The following is a 17311-nucleotide window of genomic DNA, read 5'->3' on the forward strand; positions in this document are numbered from 1 at the left end:
AGAGAGAAACGACGAGAAAAAAAAAAGGAAAAACAAGCCTAAATGTTTACGTTCGTGAGAGAAAACGAGGGTCAGCTTTTTATTTTTATGGGAGACTTATGTGAATTGAAATACGCTCAGTTATTTGTACATCAGTGCTTCCCAGACTTCTCCAGCACGTGTTCCCTTTGAGTAGCACCAAACCCACCACAACCCACACATTGGTAAGCCTTCTAAGCACATACTAGTTTACATTGGCGCAGATATATTAAAAAGATTAATCACAAAAGACTAATTAAAAACATATATTCAGTACATGCAGGTGGGCTCTCCTTGACACACAGAGAAAGGCTGGTAATTCTCTGTTGATCATTACCTACAGCATGAGAGCCTCTGTTATACTTGGATATCTCTGTGAAGTATTGTTGTTTTTTAACGTAAAATGGTAAATACTTAATAATGATAAGCTGAGATATAACACAGTATTAAGCCAAGCCTTCAATTCACACAAGCTTTTCAATGATTTCACATTACGCCACACAAGGGACGAGACATTGCAGTGCAAGCCCCGCCAGGACCACTTTGAATTTAGCGCTTCAATCAGTAACATCTAGATACTTTCACAATTACAGTTATAATGGCCTGAGATTTATTTTTACACGCTTATAATTATTTATATTTAATTTTCTATTAGTTTAGTATAATATAAAAAGTTGGTGCTTGTTATTGAAAGGTAAAAGTGTCTTGTGGATAGGTTTGGGTGCGTACTGTGCGGAGCAGGCTGGGAGGGACGACTCAGTACCAGAACGTGAGACAGCAAGGCAGTGTGTTCAAAGGGTGCCATAAACTGTTGCTTTATTTAATGTGGGACGACACAGCACCAGACGTCAGACACCAAGGCACTGTTCAAAGGGTGCCATAAACTGTTGCTTTATTTAACGTATTTTCGCATAACAAGACAGTGACAGGGGCCGTGGCTGCCTGCGTGTGCTGGTTCAAGCTTGGTGCCTGCCGGGAGGTGCCTACAGGGCCACCAAGGCTAATATTGGTAAGAAACCCGCCCACCACTTGTCCAGCCAGGTAATTTGCACAGTCTGATGTAATAGGCGGTAACTGTGATGGTGTTGTTACATGTCACCCACAACAACAACACAGGGCTGTCAGGTCAGTGGTTAACCTTACTGTTTATTTATTGTTAAGCCTCGTATTTCATGTTTTTGCACCTCGTTACGAATATATTGATGTGACTCAGCATTCCACGGTGCCACAAGCCCTCCAAGCCTCCACCACAAAACTCTTACTAATTAAAACACCCCAAAACACACCCAGACTGACCTAAAATACCCACAAACGCACCCAAAACTCACCCGTATCCACACAAAACACACCCAAACTCATCCATAACATCCCAAAATACACTTGAAACATCCCAAAACATTGAAAACAGTCCAAAACACACTTAAAGCACTCCTAAACAAGCCTAAGACACCCCAAAATACACCAGGGACGCTAAATATTGACTCAAACATCACCAAACCCCATCAACACACACTCCAACACCCCCTAAACACCTCCAGACACACTCCAACACTCCCTAAACACACCAAATACACTGAAAGCACTGTCACGGAAGACAAATACTACAAAGACAGACAGGGCAGCAGGGAAAATTAACCTAAATATTGTTTTCTTACCATTTTTCTGTTTTACCACCTCCTCTATTCCTTCTCCCTTCCTCTTTCTCCTCTATTTCTCTTATTTTCTTACTCATTCTACTCTTATCTACACGTCTGAGTTTAGAAACACTTGGAAACACCAAGAAAACACTGCAAAATACGATAAATATTATCGAGGAGACAGCGGAGCCGATCAAGGTCCCCGGTCCATGATGGCGGCCGTGACGTCACGGCTAATTTACGTACCGTAACGGATTTCATTATGAAATTGACCCCTCGAAAAAATGGAGCTAGGCTCGAATGCCTTATATATTCTGACTTGACAAATACTTTAACAATTTTCCACAATATTATAACAGCTCCAGCCTGAGTAGTATTTAAAAAATATCCAAATTAATTATGGAAAAATTGTTGAAATATTCGATCCCATTTAAATCATTGAAAAGTCCACAACATTTGAATTTTTAGGAACGTAAAAAATTTTAAAAAATCTGAATTATCATCTTACACCATCAAAAGTTACCTGGAACAAGAAGTAAAAAAATAAAACCGAAATTGTGTAAAAAACAAGTGTTGGAACATAAATACGATTAAAAACCACTGAAAAGTCCACCTATTTTGACTCAATAACAACATAAAACAATTTAAAACATACAAACTATTTTTTCAAGCAATGAAAAGTTAGTTACAAGCCGAAATAGAGAGACAATAACATAAAAAGTGTTGTAAACACAACTTTTAACAGGACCATAAACCATTTTTAAAGTCCACTTATTTCTCTCAACAGGAACGAAAAAACACTTTAAAAATCATAAGCAATTTTTAGAAACACAAAAGACGTAACTAGAGCGTGAAATAAAAAAACAAGTTTGTCAAAATACTGCCAAAAAAACTCCCCACATTTTCGTAAAGCAACACAAAATGGAACACAACTCAACACAAGCAACGAAAACACTTCTAAAGCAAATAATTATTTTTATAAACCACAAAAACATGCCATACGAGCAGAATAAAGAAGTTAAGAAAAATACCAAAAAAATTTTGAAATCCACAGGTTGAATCAGGTTGGCAGAGGTAGCCAGGCATCATGGCGGCCCTTGACGGTGGAGAGAACGGCCGCTATTTTGCCTGTTATTCTTCCATCGTAACTAAATGAGGCAATGGCGGATATGTCTAGCTAGCGGATATGAAAGCCTAGTCATGGGGCTCCACTTAGTGACGTGTTAGGCTTACAATAAGTGAGAAATGAAGCAGATATTGGCGGACAAATGGAGAAGGCTGGCTCCACCTCAGCTGATAACATTAGTTAATTGTATTTTTTTACGTCTTTATAATTCCTGTCATGGTTAAGTGTGTTTTGGGCCGTTTTCAGTGTTTTGGGATGTTTTAAGTGTGTTTTGGGATGTTGTGGATGAGTTTGAGTGTGTTTTGGGTTGGTACGGTGTGTTTTGGATGCGTTTTAAGTCAATTTGGGTGAGTTTTGGAGTATTTTAAGTGTGTTTGGGGATATTTTGGTGCACTTTCGATGTGTTTAGGATGTTTTTCTGTGCGTTTAGGAATGTTCTGGGTATGATTAAGGTGTTTTAAGGTGTTTTAGTGTGATTGGAGTTGCTTTTGAGGTGTTTTGGTTATGTTATAGGCATGTTGCAGATAAACATTGGGTCTTTGAGGGTAGAAGTGGTGTGCTTGAGGTAAAATAAAAGATTCTGGGGTGTTTTGGGGAAGGGCTGTGATAATAGAAGCGTGCCAGGTGTGTTATAGTGTGTGTTGTGATATATGAAGCTACTAGATGCAAGTGTGGGAGATGTCTGGGTCTGGACGGGGTGTTGTGGTGTTAGAGTGCTAGCAGGGGGAGGTACTGGAGGTTGTAGGGATGGGTAGAGGGTAAATAGAGAGGTACACTGTAGGTTAGGTTAGGTTAGGCGTTGATTGGTGTTGATTCAGTAATACAATTTTTTTTTTTTTCTTTTCAGATAAAAATGTAGAGGGACAAAAGAGAAAGGCAGGAAGACCACCACCACCAGCACAGTGGAAGAAAGGTTAGAGACAAGCGGGGAAAGTAAAAAAAAAATAATGAATAATTAAACGCTTGCTGTCTTTTATTATCTTGAGTATAAAATGGTTATATGACAATCTCTCTCTCTCTCTCTCTCTCTCTCTCTCTCTCTCTCTCTCTCTCTCTCTCTCTCTCTCTCTCTCTCTCTCTCTCTCTCTCTCTCTCTCTCTCTCTCTCTATATATATATATATATATATATATATATATATATATATATATATATATATATATATATATATATATATATTATATAAAACCTAAATTCTGTATTTGGAAAGTGGCAGTTTTGCATAATATTTGGAATAATTACATATGTGCGAAAATTTTACCAGAAGTACAATAATTTCACCCTGTGTAGGACGATAATATGGCCAAAACAATCTTGCAACGCTGTGTACAATCAAAATCAGGATCAAGACTCTCCTCGTCCGCCGCAGTGCATCAGTTTCCCTGCGCTGAGGTGAAACAACTCAAATAAACCCAAATAGCCGCCGTATTTGACACCCCACTGATATCCCTGGTAAAGTATAGCAAGGTGGGGGTGGCGGGCACGTTGTTGGGGAGAGAGGAAGGGCGGGAGGAGGGAGAAATGAGGTAATATGCGTCCCGGTGTGTTGGGCTGTCATGTGTTCGGTGTGTTATGTAAAGCTGGGCATTATTGTCGTGTTATTTTACTGCTGTTGGTGTCCTTTGTTGTCTAGATTGCTTGATTATATAGAAAATTTATCATTTAGCCATTGTTTAAGGCCCAATGATATTTTGGCTATATTGGCGTTGCTTTACAAATAACGCTTCAATATTATGCCACAAATACCCAGGGAAAGTAACAGTCTTGGGCACACGTGGTAATGCAGGGTACTGGGTGGGTAGCGTGAACCCTAACCAAACTGGAGGCAGTACTCAAGGACCCCCACCCCACCCCACCCCCTTAGTGACACGCTGACCAATCACGAGGCCCACACAGCAAGTGACGGCAAAACAGCGAATCACAGGCCAGAAAAACAGTATGGCATCACCAGAAGGCCACGAACAAAGGGGCTGGAAAAATTGGAAAATGTATCTGCCTATCGAGAAAAGATTAAATATTTGAGTATTTTTGTAACTAGGCCTAAGTGGTGGGCAGTGATAGGAAAGGGAGATATTACATTTATTTATTTTATATTTTAGTTATAGCTCAATCCAAAAAGCGATTTTGTATTATTTTTATTTACTATATTTTATTCTATTTATTAACATCAGTCTTTTCTAGTAATAGTTGAACAAATTAACATGATTTCTTGCACTGATTCTTATTTCATTTTAATTTATTTCATTTCTCTTATTTTACTTACTCATTTATCTATTTATTTACTTATTCCTCTCCCCCTCCGCAGGCAAGATGAGCGTGGACACCAGCTGGGACATCGAGTCGTACCGGGCTGCGTACGAGAGTGACGAGCACTGGGCCCTGAAGCGGGAATTCATGGAGGCCCACAAGGAGAGAATACCCGAAGCGCGCCTCATCTGTTTGGCCCAGGCCTTCGTTAACATTGAGCTCCTCGGTTGCAAGTTAGTATTTTCACATCTGTTATTTTATTGTTTGTTTATTTATTTATTTATTTATTTATTTATTTATTTGATTTGATTTTCTATTTTATTTATTCTTTTATATCTGCAACGGTATTGTTTTCTTTGTTATATTTATTGTATTTGCTGTTTTTGGGTGTATAGGGGATGGGGAGGGTCAGCAGGTTCCCGCTCTCTTTGCTGTTTGCTACCTGGACTGGTGGCGGCGGCGGTGTCATGGTAACCAGTATTAAGTGTTGGTTTTGCATTTGTTTTATTTTTGTTTTGTCTCATCAATTCCTCTCCTCTAACTGTGTCTTCAGCCTCTCTCTCACCGCTGCAATGTTGCATATCTAGCTGTCTTCTACCGCTATTGTGTGCGTGGGAATGTGTGCACACTGCCTCTAGCCTCTGTGACGACTATGTGTCGGTGGGCGTAGCATGGTATCGGAGACGACTATTATTTTTCTGGATAATCTTCACTCACAACATCCTTGTGCAAGTGGGTTATCAAAGTTAGTCTGGTGTGTTGCGTTTTATTGAGAAAATATAAATTGTCTTACAGGTCAACAACAGTGCACTTCTGTACTACTCAGTCACACAACTAAGATTATTTGCAAAGTTATTAAGACTCTTGTGTCTTGGTCAGAGTCTAAGTCTTTGAGTAACTCAAGACAGAGCGACACGGGTTGTGCGTCTGTACTATCTTGGTGTCTTGCTGCTATTGATGCTAAAAGTGACTTGAGGATTGTCCAAGAGGTGCCTAGGCATATGTCATAGATTTCCATAGCCAATAATATCAAGCAAGATGAATGACGTTTTAATCTCCACCCAATGGGAGGTAAGCTTTTAACAAGCTGAATGGACATAAAACAAACCGGCTGTTTATAGTTAAGCTTGGCTGTTATCAATTCAATGTCCTGTTCACCTCTTGCACAATTCTTCTAATACTGGCGTTAGATTCTCTAACGCGTCTCTAATTCTATTCCTATATCTATTCTTTTCTTCATGCAAAGTAGTGCCTATTTCACTATTTTCATGCTAACTGCTCTTCTGATCTTGCTAACTGCATGCCTCCCCTCCTCCCGCAGCCTCGCTGCACAAGACTTTCTTCTTTCTCTCACCCCTATTCTGTCCACCTCTCTAACGCAAGAGTTAACCAGTATTCTCAATCATTCATCCCTTTCTCTGGTAAACTCTGGAACTCCCTGCCTGCTTCTGTATTTCCACCTTCCTATGACTTGAATTCCTTCAAGAGGGAGGTTTCAAGACACTTATTCATCAATTTGTTACTACTGCTTTGACCCTTTTATGGGACTGGCATTTCAGTGGGCATTTTTTTTTTTATTAGATTTTTGTTGCCCTTGGCCAGTGTCCTTCCTACATAAAAAAAAAAAAAAAAAAACTATTACAGGTACCCAGACGCCCTCATGCACCAGGTGGAGGTGCTGGCAAGGGACGTGGGCTGCGACTACAAGGAGAACAAGAAGAACATGCTGCAGAGAACATTCGTGAAAGCCTCTGATGCCGCTGGTGCCAAAGTTAAAGGTTTGAAGAAAACTTATTGAGAGTAACACCCACCTACCCATCACCTACCCACCTGCCTCACCTTTATTCTTTGTCTATCTTCTTCTTCATCTTCTTTTCGTCTTTTTTATTTATTGTTATTATTATTATTGGGTTTGTTTGTTTGTTTGAGATGGTGGTGGTCAGCATTAGGGCAAGATGGTTATATATCTAATTTTATAATATTTTACTGTGTTATTATTATTATTATTACTATCATTATTATTTATTCATTTATTATTATTTTTTATTTGTTTATTTTATTTCATTTTTTTCATTACCACAAGTGTTTTAGAGTTGTGGTGAAGTGGCGATGCTCACTTCACCATCATTTATTCATATTTTTCACCATCTTTGATCTCTTTGGAACTGCGGTGAAGGTGGCAAATCGGATTCTTATTACTGCATTTCGTCTGTTTACTCATTCACTTATTTATGTTCCGTTCTTAGCTTAATTTACAGTGATGTAGTGAGTAAAATTTCACTATTGTTTCCCCACCTTTCTCACTATTGTTCTCGGCAAGATGGCGGCAACATTCAGTCACTTCTTTAACCTCTAAAAGCACAGAAGCATCCACACTTCCATCACAAATTGATAAGAGAAAAGAATTAAATTAACAGTGAGACTTTTCCTCCAGTTTCTGCTTCTTTCTGACTGAAGTGTGTTGCCATGTTAGTGTTTTTGTCGCGTCGGCATTGAGGTGGCCTGTCTCGTTGCTTCTGGCTCTTGTTGTTCATATCCCCTAGTGTTTGTAATGCCTTGTGTTTGAGTTTACATGAAGTTGGTGTGAGGAAGAGAGAGCTGATTGGGTGAGCATCTTCTAATCAGTGTTTAATATGTTTGAGCAGTTTTCATCTATTTTTAAAGTGTTCGGAAGAGAAAGATTTGATTTCGTCTCAATGTTACTTTGGTACAATGTGAAATTTAGTCTTTATTTAATTTTCTCCAGCTGTGTTATGTCTCTTCAATATTTTTACTCATTTTTGCATTCTTGTGGTGCGGCCTCTAACACTGACAGGTCATTGAAAGGCCAAGACAAGAGGGAAACATCCATAATTACGAGATATGACTATTTATTTATAAGTGGGAGCCTGACTGTTGCTGTTGTACCTTTAGGCTCTGCAGACCTTAGGAGTGAGTGAGCTGGGAGATTCGCTGTTGCAGTACAAATAGCATCTTTTATTTTTGTATGAGTTGCAGTGAAAAAAATCATATACAAGTAAATCCCAGTAACAGAACACTAGAGTAATCAGTTTTTTAATTCTTGATGGTGGTAAGGATTTATGTGAATGAGTGAGGCTGGAAACTGGCTGCCATTAACTTGATGAGAGAATACGTTCAATATGGTTTTTTTCAAAGTCGCACACCTAAGTAGTTGGCAAATCCTATACCAGACACCCCCCCTGAACCCCCCCCTCATGTTTGTGTCATTTTGGGAGGTACAAAGCATAATGAGGAATCTTAATTAAGTCATTTTTGTACAAGTAATGTCAAGGTCATTAAATTCATAAATGTTACAAAGATTTTTATTGTTCCTCTTGTTACATCTCATGAACCTGAACTTCTATCTCCTCCTCCTCCTCCTCCTCCTCCTCCTCCTCCTCCTCCTCCTCCTCCAGCTCCTGTTCCTTCTTGTCTTCACCTTCCTACTGCTTCTGTTCCTCAGTTTCTCATAATACTAAGGCTTTTGAAACCTTGTACTTGGGGGATGAGTAGGATGAACGATTGACTGAAGAGTTATCGGATGTCTTTTGCCTCATCTCCTTCCCATCCGCCATCTACCAGGCTTCAGGGTGTTTCAATGAGTCCCGAGAGAAATGCTTTGTTCCAGCCTAAATTTGACACCTAAACATGAAGAGTGAGAATGGTGACGATCTTGGCTTTAGTGTTAGTGGAGCTGAGGGTGGTGTACGTAAAACCTTGTATTCTGAAACACTGCGCTTCACCTCCACTACATTCAGAAGGCTCTAGTTGAAGTGATGTGGGTTTTTAAGGGTGTTTTTGCGGTTCTAATGACAGATTAATGGGATTTCAACATTAATAACAGGAGAAACATTCTGGCTAATCATGTCTGTGTCCTTGGAAACAGTTGTGGTGAAATGACGTGGGTTTTTAAGGGTGTTTCTACAGTTCTAATGACAGATTAATGGGATTTCAACATTAATAACAGGAGAAACACTCTTGAAAACCTGGCTAATCATGTCTGTGTCCTTGGAAACAGTTGTGGTGAAATGACGCGGGTTTTTAAGGGTGTTTCTTCAGTTCTAATGACAGATTAATGGGATTTCAACATTAATAACAGGAGAAACACTCTTGAAAACCTGGCTAATCATTTCTGTGGCCTTTGTTTTTTATGGATCCAGTGACAGATTAATGGGATTTCAACATTAATAACAGGAGAAATACTCTTGAAAACCTTGCTAATCATTTCTGTGGCCTTTGAAAGACAGTCATGGTGGGAGAGCAGTATTTTTGAATACGGACCACAAATCTGTACCTGTTTACATTCTTACCAGAAATTCGTCATAGATTACTTTCGGTGATTGGACCTGCAGGTGAATCTTGCTTTGTGAGGTTTGTGAAGGTGTGTGTGGAATAATTATACACTTCTCCCAATGTATAACTAGAATCCTTGTTTACAAATGGATGCATCGAGAAATGACACTGAAAATATTGGGAAACGTGTACAGGAGCAAAAAATCTCACTGTACAGTTTTTCAAGTATACGAGTACGCGAGATTTTAACCAACCCAACTGACTCGCAAACCAAAACTCACCTGTACTTGTTCACCCGGTCCGCCACTAACTACAAGGTGAATGGCAAAGCTCGGAACTGTCTGGAATTTGTGAATGAAGAGGTAGTGTCTGGAAAAATAAACTGCCATTGGTACTGAAAGGTGAATATTTAGAGGCCTGTGTGTGTGTGTGTGTGTGTGTGTTTGTGTGTGTGTGTGTGTGTGTGTGTGTGTGTGTGTGTGTGTGTTTGTGTGTGTGAGTGTGAGTGTGTGTGAAAGCAGTCAAGATACAAAGCTGTGAGAAAGATGCATATAAACAGAAACAGTAATTGAAATATTGATGGAAGGTAGCAAATCAAGGTGCTGAGTCACAGAAAATACATGTAAATAAATGGGTAATGAAAATAGTGATGAAGGCAAGAAGTCAAGACACAGAGAGGTGGAAAAGATGCACATAACCAGTAATACCAGCAAGTCGGTACGTGGAGGTGAAAATAACAAATAAAATACAAGGAAAACCATTGAAATCCGATCCCCACAAGAAAAATAAATAAAACGAACTTGATCAAAAGTGCAATATGCTTAAAAACTGAGGGAGTAAATTTGAACAGTACTGATCGTGGACATAACATAAGACACACAGAAGAGAGAAACATGCTGCAGTGACTATGGTGACCTGATACATTAATCTCCCTCTCAGCGTCACAGAAAAGAGTGAGGTGACTGTGCAGTGTAAAGGCGAGGCAAGATCTTTCAGTGCAGTGACAGCTAAGCAAGGTCCTGTTGTGTCCTGAAGTGCTGGGTCTGTTAAGTGCCCTGGCGGAAGTTAGATTTGAGAGGGAGAGAGAGATGGAGGGATGGAATTGTGGGTGGACTGCAAAGGAGGGAGTCACAGGAAGATACAAGGGACTGATACACCTGGATGGGACTTCTACATGTCGCCAATACATATTTGTAAGGAAACAGTGAAAGAAGAACAAAGATTAATCATTCAAAAATTTACAGAAAGCCAAAAAATTTCTCGCTTTAAAGAAAACACTGAAAGAAGAAGAAAAAAGGAAGAAACTTGTAGAGTCAGTTTGTTGTGAGCCTTGTGGTGTGTTTCCTTTTGTTCCTCTGGTGGTTTAAGGCAAGGCAGGGAAAGACAGGCATGTTTACAAGGCGTCAGTGATAAAAAGCGTCCTTACTGTGATTTACTGACGAGCTATCATGGTTCTAATTGTTGCTTGAATAGTTCGTAGCAATGAATTAAATGGGGTCGACTAGCTGGTGAGAGTTTACTTGATAGATGGAGAAGATTAGCTGGCAGTAAATGGATTAATAGCTTGTTGCCCCTCACTACAAGAGGTGATAGAGGCAAGGGGTCTGTTAGATGAGTAAGCGTGGACGAGATGGACGGCAGAGGGTACTGTGAAGGTTCGTGCATTGCCAAGATAGACACTGGTGGAGATACACATGGAAAGAAAAGAAAGAAGAAAATTTAACACAAGAGCAGTGAAATCAATAACAAAACAGTATGTAGAATAGAACTGGTAAGATTAACCAACCTTCCCCCCTATAGTTGATTAAAAGCACCTTCCTTATTACAGAAAAGAAAAAAAGAAAGAAAAATTAAACACGAGCAGCAAGATCAATAACCAAACAGTACGTAGAATAGAACTGGAAGAATAACCACTCTTTCTCCCCCCGTAGTTAATTAAAAGCACCTTTCTTCTCATAACAAAACACAGTATAACTCAGTACTAACATATTCTCATCATAGCCATCATCTAAACATTTCCAACACCAGGGGAGAGGGAACAGCTTTCAGACTCAAGAGATAAACCCTAATCAATCCCCAAAGACGCACTCACAAACACACACCAAATATAACCACAAATCACCCTTAATAACTTAAACCCTTAGCTGCACCTGAGCCTGTGTTTAGAGAACTACAGGAAAATGACAAGGAAAACAGGGACAGGAGAGGAAAACAACAACAAATGTACAAATGGGTCTTCTTGAGGCTTCTTTCATCATATCAGGTGAGGGGAGAGCCTGTGTCATGTGAGGAGAGTGACAGAGAAGACTAGCTATTTGTGAGGGTGTCTGGAGAGGTGGTGTGTGTGTCAGTGTGTGTGTGAGAGGCCAGATGCAAGCTTGGGGACATGAACTGTAGACTCACCCACAGCTAGTTCTCTGTGGTGCAAGAAAGGTGGTGTTTTCTGTGGTGTGAGAGAAAGGATGGGTCTGTATGGTGCAAGAAAGGAAGGTTTATATCTGTTTTTCTTTTTCTATAGTGTGACAGGAAATGTGGTTTAGTATTGGTGAAAGGAGGGAGGTTAATGTATGGGATGAGGAAATGGTTGCACTGTGATGTATGGAAGAGGATGGTTCTAGTATGGTGCAAGAAAATGAATGGTTTTTCTGCAGTGTAAGAGAGAGGGGATGGTTCTCGGATGGTGTGAGGAAAGGAATGGTTCAGTTATAGTGTAAGGAGTGTATGGATGGTCTTGTTGTTCTACTGGGACTTTGCTGTGAAGGCCGAGATGCTACAAGAGAGAGAGAGAGAGAGAGTACCTGTATGTAACTGCACGCTTGTATGAATGTGTGTAGATGCATTTTCCACCCCAAAACGCATTTCTTGAGTCTGAACGCTTTACCTGCCTGGCGTGGGGGAAAGACGATGATGGCAATGATGGTGAAGACTGTAGTGAGGTGACACCCACTCGCGACCAGGGCAGGGCAGCAGAACACGATAAGTAAACAAAACCCAAATTGCAGGAACCAGCACCTCGTCGTTATTAGGTGATTCTCCCTCCTTCAACCCGTCTCTGAGCAGCGAAGAGGAGGGGTGCGTCTCCCCCATGTCCTCAGAACCCAGCCCTGCCTTCGGGTGTGGGGATGCAGCACAGCGGGGCCCCATGTCGTCGCTGCTTGGCCCTCCACCCACGCCGCTGTCATCCAGGCTCCCCATGATGTCATTCACAAAGGCATCAAGCTCCTCATCCATGCCAGGCGGATCAACCTCAGGGAGCATGACAGGTGGATCCTTGGCATCCAGCCCCCCTTCCTTTGTCCCCGGTGGATCACTGGGGTCAAATTCTAAGCCTACGTTGGGTGGATCTGCAAATGCCATGGGGTTTGTCTCTGGTGGAACACTGATGCCAAATTCTAAGCCTACGTTGGGTGGATCTGCAAATGCCATGGGGTTTGTCTCTGGTGGAACACTGATGCCAAATTCTAAGCCTACATTGGGTGGATCTGCAAATGCCATGGGGTTCGTCTCTGGTGGAACACTGGCGCCAAACTCTAAGCCTGCATTGGGTGGATCTGCAAGTTCTATGGGCTTTGTGTCTGGTGGAACACTGGCACCAAATTCTAAGCCTGCGTTTGGTGGATCCTCTGCAAGTTCCATGGGCTTTGTCTCTGGTGGAACACTGATGCCAAACTCTAAGCCTGCATTTGGTGGATCTTCAAGTTCCATGGGGTTTGTCTCTGGTGGAACACTGACCTCCAGCACCAAGCCTACATTCGGCGGATCGTCAAATTCCACGGGATCGTCTTCAAATTCCATGGGGTTCGTCTCTGGTGGAACACTGACATCAACCAGGCCTGCATTTGGCGGATCATCAAATGCCACAGGGTTTGGTGGATCTTCAAACTCCACGGCGTCCCTGTATGGCGGGGCAAACCCCATGGCATCTCCATTTGGCGGGGCACCACACTCCCTCCTCAACACACCCACCACCTCAGCGATGTATAGGACAGCAGGCACCTCGAACTCCTTGCTGCCGCTGCCCACTGACACCAGCACCACCAGCACCACCACCCTCATCACCGCCCCACCCGCCCCCAAGAAAAAGAAGTCAAAGGATAAGGAGAAAAATAAACCCATTACAGAAAAGTTCATTAAATTCATCGGCGGTGTCACTGACGACGCCACAACACCGGAGAACATAAACAAGATGGCCAACACAGTGCCCCTTCAGTCCTTCGCCGCCAAGCCCGGGGAGAAGGTCCACGGATTCATGCAGCCTGGTCAGTCCTTCAGCGCCAGTAACAGCGGTAACATGCCGCAGCCTGGACAGTCACAGCAGCCCTCCACAGCAGCAGCATCTGCCTCACCACAGCACAAGTAAGATGAATAATGCTTGTGTTTTGTCTTTGTTTGTTTGTTTGTTTGTTTTTGTTTTAGTGAGTTACTGATATGGCTTACTGAAATATCCTTTGTTGTCTTTCCTTTTTTACTTTTCTTTTTAATGCATTTTGCCTTTCTCTTATTATTTTCTTGTATAAATAAGTGATCTTTATAACCCTTACCATCTCACTCATAACCTTTCAACACTTATAACCTTCACTGCCACCACCACCACCACCACTAAGCCGTACCTGCACACTCCAACAGTCACCTGGCCAACTGGTGCAAGGTTGTGGGCCGAGACAACCCTCTGGCAGGATTTGTGGTGGTGCGGCACGAGAATCACGACAATGGGGGAGCTGCAGCCGCCATCCTCAACACCTCCTCCTGCTTCAGTAGAATGCCAGTTAATTATCACTATCAGAAGCTGGACCATCTGTGAGTTGCCTTGCGTTTCAGATCAGTCAGTCAGTTGGTTGGTCTGTCAGTCGGTCAGTTGGTCAGTCGGTCAGTCAGTCAGTCAGTCGGTCAGTTAGTTAGTCAGTTGCTTGTTTAGTTAGTCAGTCAGTCGATCAGTCAGTCAGTCAGTCAGTTAGTCAGTTAGTCAGTGAGCCCTTTATATAAGTTCATCTTTTACTTGCAATGGTTTCAAATGTGGTTTTTGTTTGTTTATTTATTTTTAGTAATTCAGGAAAACGAACAAAAAACTGAGGGAAAAAAATGGATTGAAGTGATGATAAAAAAATAACTTATGGATTGTTTTTAGTAAATTAACTGAGGGACAAGAAAAACAAAAATATAGAGGAAAAAAAAATAAATAAATGAACTAACAGACATTTTTAGTCATTAACTGAGGGACAAGAAAAACAAAAATATAGAGGAAAAAAAATAAATAAATGGACTAAGACATTTTTAGTCATTAACGGAGGCCGAGGAAACAAAACAACTGAGAGAGAGAAAGAAAAAAAAAGAAAAAGAAAAACTAAAAGAAAAATAAATGAAAATGAATGACAAGAAACTAACAAGAATATGCTTTTACAGCCACGAATGCACAGTGAACATTAACGGTGTGGATGTGGTGACCTCCAAAGCATCAGGGAGGAAGAAGGCAAGGGAGCAGGCTGTGGTGGACGCTGTGGCAGAGCTTCCCAAACACTGCTTTACCCTCAAGGTGAGACGCTCCTGTGCTGTCTCTGGTATTTCCTCCTGGTTGCTGTTACAGAACGCCACCAACACCAGGACCACACTCCCTAAAACATGGCTAGACAAACACCAGGACAGCTGCCCCTAAGACCAACATAGCTAGAAAAACACCAGGCTAGTTCTTCACTAAAACAAACTTAACTAGACAAACACCAAGCAACACCGCCCTAAAAAAACAAACTGAAAACACACACACGCACACACAAACACACACACACAGATTTAATAGACATGTATAGAATGATAAATTGTATGAAAAATGTGGACAAAGAATGTTTTATAGATTTAGACACACAGCACAAAGTGACACAGTAAGAAGTTGAAGAAAGTTAACTGTAGAAGAGACATCAAGAAGTATAGTTTTCCTCACAGAAGTGCGAACAAACGGAATGAACTCAGCGAAGACATTGTGATTACCATAACTGCCCACACTTTTAAGACCAAACTAGATAGATAAAGAGATGGGATTCTATGAGATTACTCCTCTCCCTTAAACCACAACTAGGTAAATTACACAGACCGCTCCAAACTTATCAAACACTACCCCAACATGTCCATCTGACCTGAGTTGTGTTTGGCAGATCAAGAAGAACATCCGAGCAGAGAGTGTGACCCTGGAGCAGCTTGGAGAGGACCTGGCTAACCGTAATTCCTTCATGGACAACCCCAATTCAGTAGCCAATAAGATGATGAAGCAGATGGGCTGGACTGGGGGAGGACTTGGAAAGAAGGGAGAGGGCATTACTGAGCCTATTAGGTAGGTGTGTGTGTGTGTGTGTGTGTGTGTGTGTGTGTGTGTGTGTGTGTGTGTGTGTGTGTGTGTGTGTGTGTTTTCTCATCATGCATAATCTCTCTTTTCAGCTTTGTCATTCTCTCTCTCTCTCTCTCTCTCTCTCTCTCTCTCTCTCTCTCTCTCTCTCTCTCTCTCTCTCTCTCTCTCTCTCTCTCTCTCTCTCTCTCTCTCTCTCTCTCTCTCTCTCTCTCTAACTTCTCAGTCTTAGTCACTATTTAGGTCAGTTTCTCAATATCTCTGCCTTGAGATGACTGTGTTTGTAAGCATTTATTTATTTATTTATTTATTTATTTATTCTTACTAAGAGGGGCACTGATCAAGGGCAACAAAAGGTGTAGGAAAAGGCCCACTGACGTGCCAGTTCCTAAGGAAAAGTCAAAAGGGTGGAGGATAAGTGTCTTGAAGCCTCCCTATTTAAAAAGTTCAAGTCATAGGAAGGAGGGAATTCAGAGGCAGGCAGGGAGGTGAATAAAGAGTTCTTACACAATCCTGTGATATCCCACAAGATCCTGAACCATTTCCTTTCCCTGCCAGGCCAAGTGAGGTGTTCGGCCGCCAGGGACTTGGGCACACTGGAAACAAGGGTGCCGTCACCCCGGCCTTCCGTAAGAGGGTTCGGGAAATTATCTCCGAGTACGCCAGCACCTCCAAGAACGTGGCACTGGCATTCTCCAACGACTTCTCCAAGGACCAGCGAGCGGAGATACACAAGTGGGTGAATGTGTGCACGTCATTCCGTGTTGCTTTGCTTGCTTGCCACTGGAGAAAGTACCCAACATTTCCAGCACCACAGAACTCCATCACTCCACACTTTAATCACTACATCTGGCAATAACAAAACAGCACACACACTACCACACACTTTAATCAGTATAAGAGAGACAGCAGTGCCACGTAACCCCGTCAGTGCCAGCGTCTTAACCATTTCGTCCATCCCCAGAATTGCTCGTCTGTGCCACTTGAAGAGCGCCACTCGGGGTAAGGACACCAAGACACGGTGCCTCGTGATCACCAGGAAGATGCCGGCACAGGACCTCCTTCTGAGACTCCTGCAGGAAGGTTCTAATGATCAATACGAGCTCATTCCACCCTCCTCCTCCTCCTCTTATGCCTCCTATGGTTCCTCCTATGGCTCCTCCTATGGCTCCTCCTTTGGCTCCCCCTTCGGCTCCTCCTCCACTTCTGCTTGCTGACTCCCGGGAAGTGACTAGCTAGTGGAAGGTACGTTAAGTTATAAGGACTGCGTAGTTTGTTGTCTGGAAAGTATGGATGTGTATGGTGGTGTATTATACAGTTATGAGTATTATATCTAGTTCGTAGTTTGTATATTCCAAATTATATTGGCTGATGAAGTTCATTGTTTGATTTCTTGGCCTGGTGGTGTACTCTCTCTCTCTTCCTGGGATGGGGACACTTGTGAACAAAAGAATGTGTTGAGGGAAGTGATAGAAGTGCTTATGTTTGGTACTTTGTGTGTATGTGTGTGTGTTGGTGTAATGGTCATTATATTAACCCTTTCAGTCATGGCTTTTCCTTTCATTATTGTCATTGATAGAAAGTTCAGAGCATATTTTCCAGAGGGTGATGGATGAACTCAAGCCTCCTGTCACCTGCTCTTTCATTTCTGTACAATTAA

At 41.8% G+C, this 17311-nt stretch overlaps 1 protein-coding gene across 7 annotated transcripts; it reads left to right on the forward strand.

The window, feature by feature from the left end:
- Nucleotides 1-763: 763 nt before the first annotated feature.
- LOC135093880 (uncharacterized) lies at nucleotides 764-17027 on the forward strand. 7 transcript variants are annotated; one of them, XM_063993502.1, is made up of 11 exons: nucleotides 765-1059; nucleotides 3629-3694; nucleotides 4071-4247; nucleotides 5086-5260; nucleotides 6672-6805; nucleotides 12323-13676; nucleotides 13947-14117; nucleotides 14721-14850; nucleotides 15464-15639; nucleotides 16210-16386; nucleotides 16616-17027. In XM_063993502.1, exons 4-11 carry the CDS (start codon nucleotides 5091-5093, stop codon nucleotides 16866-16868), a joined length of 2565 nt encoding a protein of 854 aa, XP_063849572.1. In that variant the 5' UTR covers nucleotides 765-1059; nucleotides 3629-3694; nucleotides 4071-4247; nucleotides 5086-5090; the 3' UTR covers nucleotides 16869-17027. The 7 variants fall into 7 exon arrangements, with proteins under 7 accessions (XP_063849568.1, XP_063849572.1, XP_063849571.1 ...); XM_063993499.1 differs by having other exon boundaries at nucleotides 767-1059; nucleotides 4071-4232; XM_063993500.1 differs by having other exon boundaries at nucleotides 767-1027; nucleotides 4071-4232.
- Nucleotides 17028-17311: the final 284 nt, after the last annotated feature.

This window comes from Scylla paramamosain, chromosome 44, assembly GCF_035594125.1.
Source record: "Scylla paramamosain isolate STU-SP2022 chromosome 44, ASM3559412v1, whole genome shotgun sequence".
Lineage (NCBI taxonomy): Eukaryota > Metazoa > Arthropoda > Malacostraca > Decapoda > Portunidae > Scylla > Scylla paramamosain.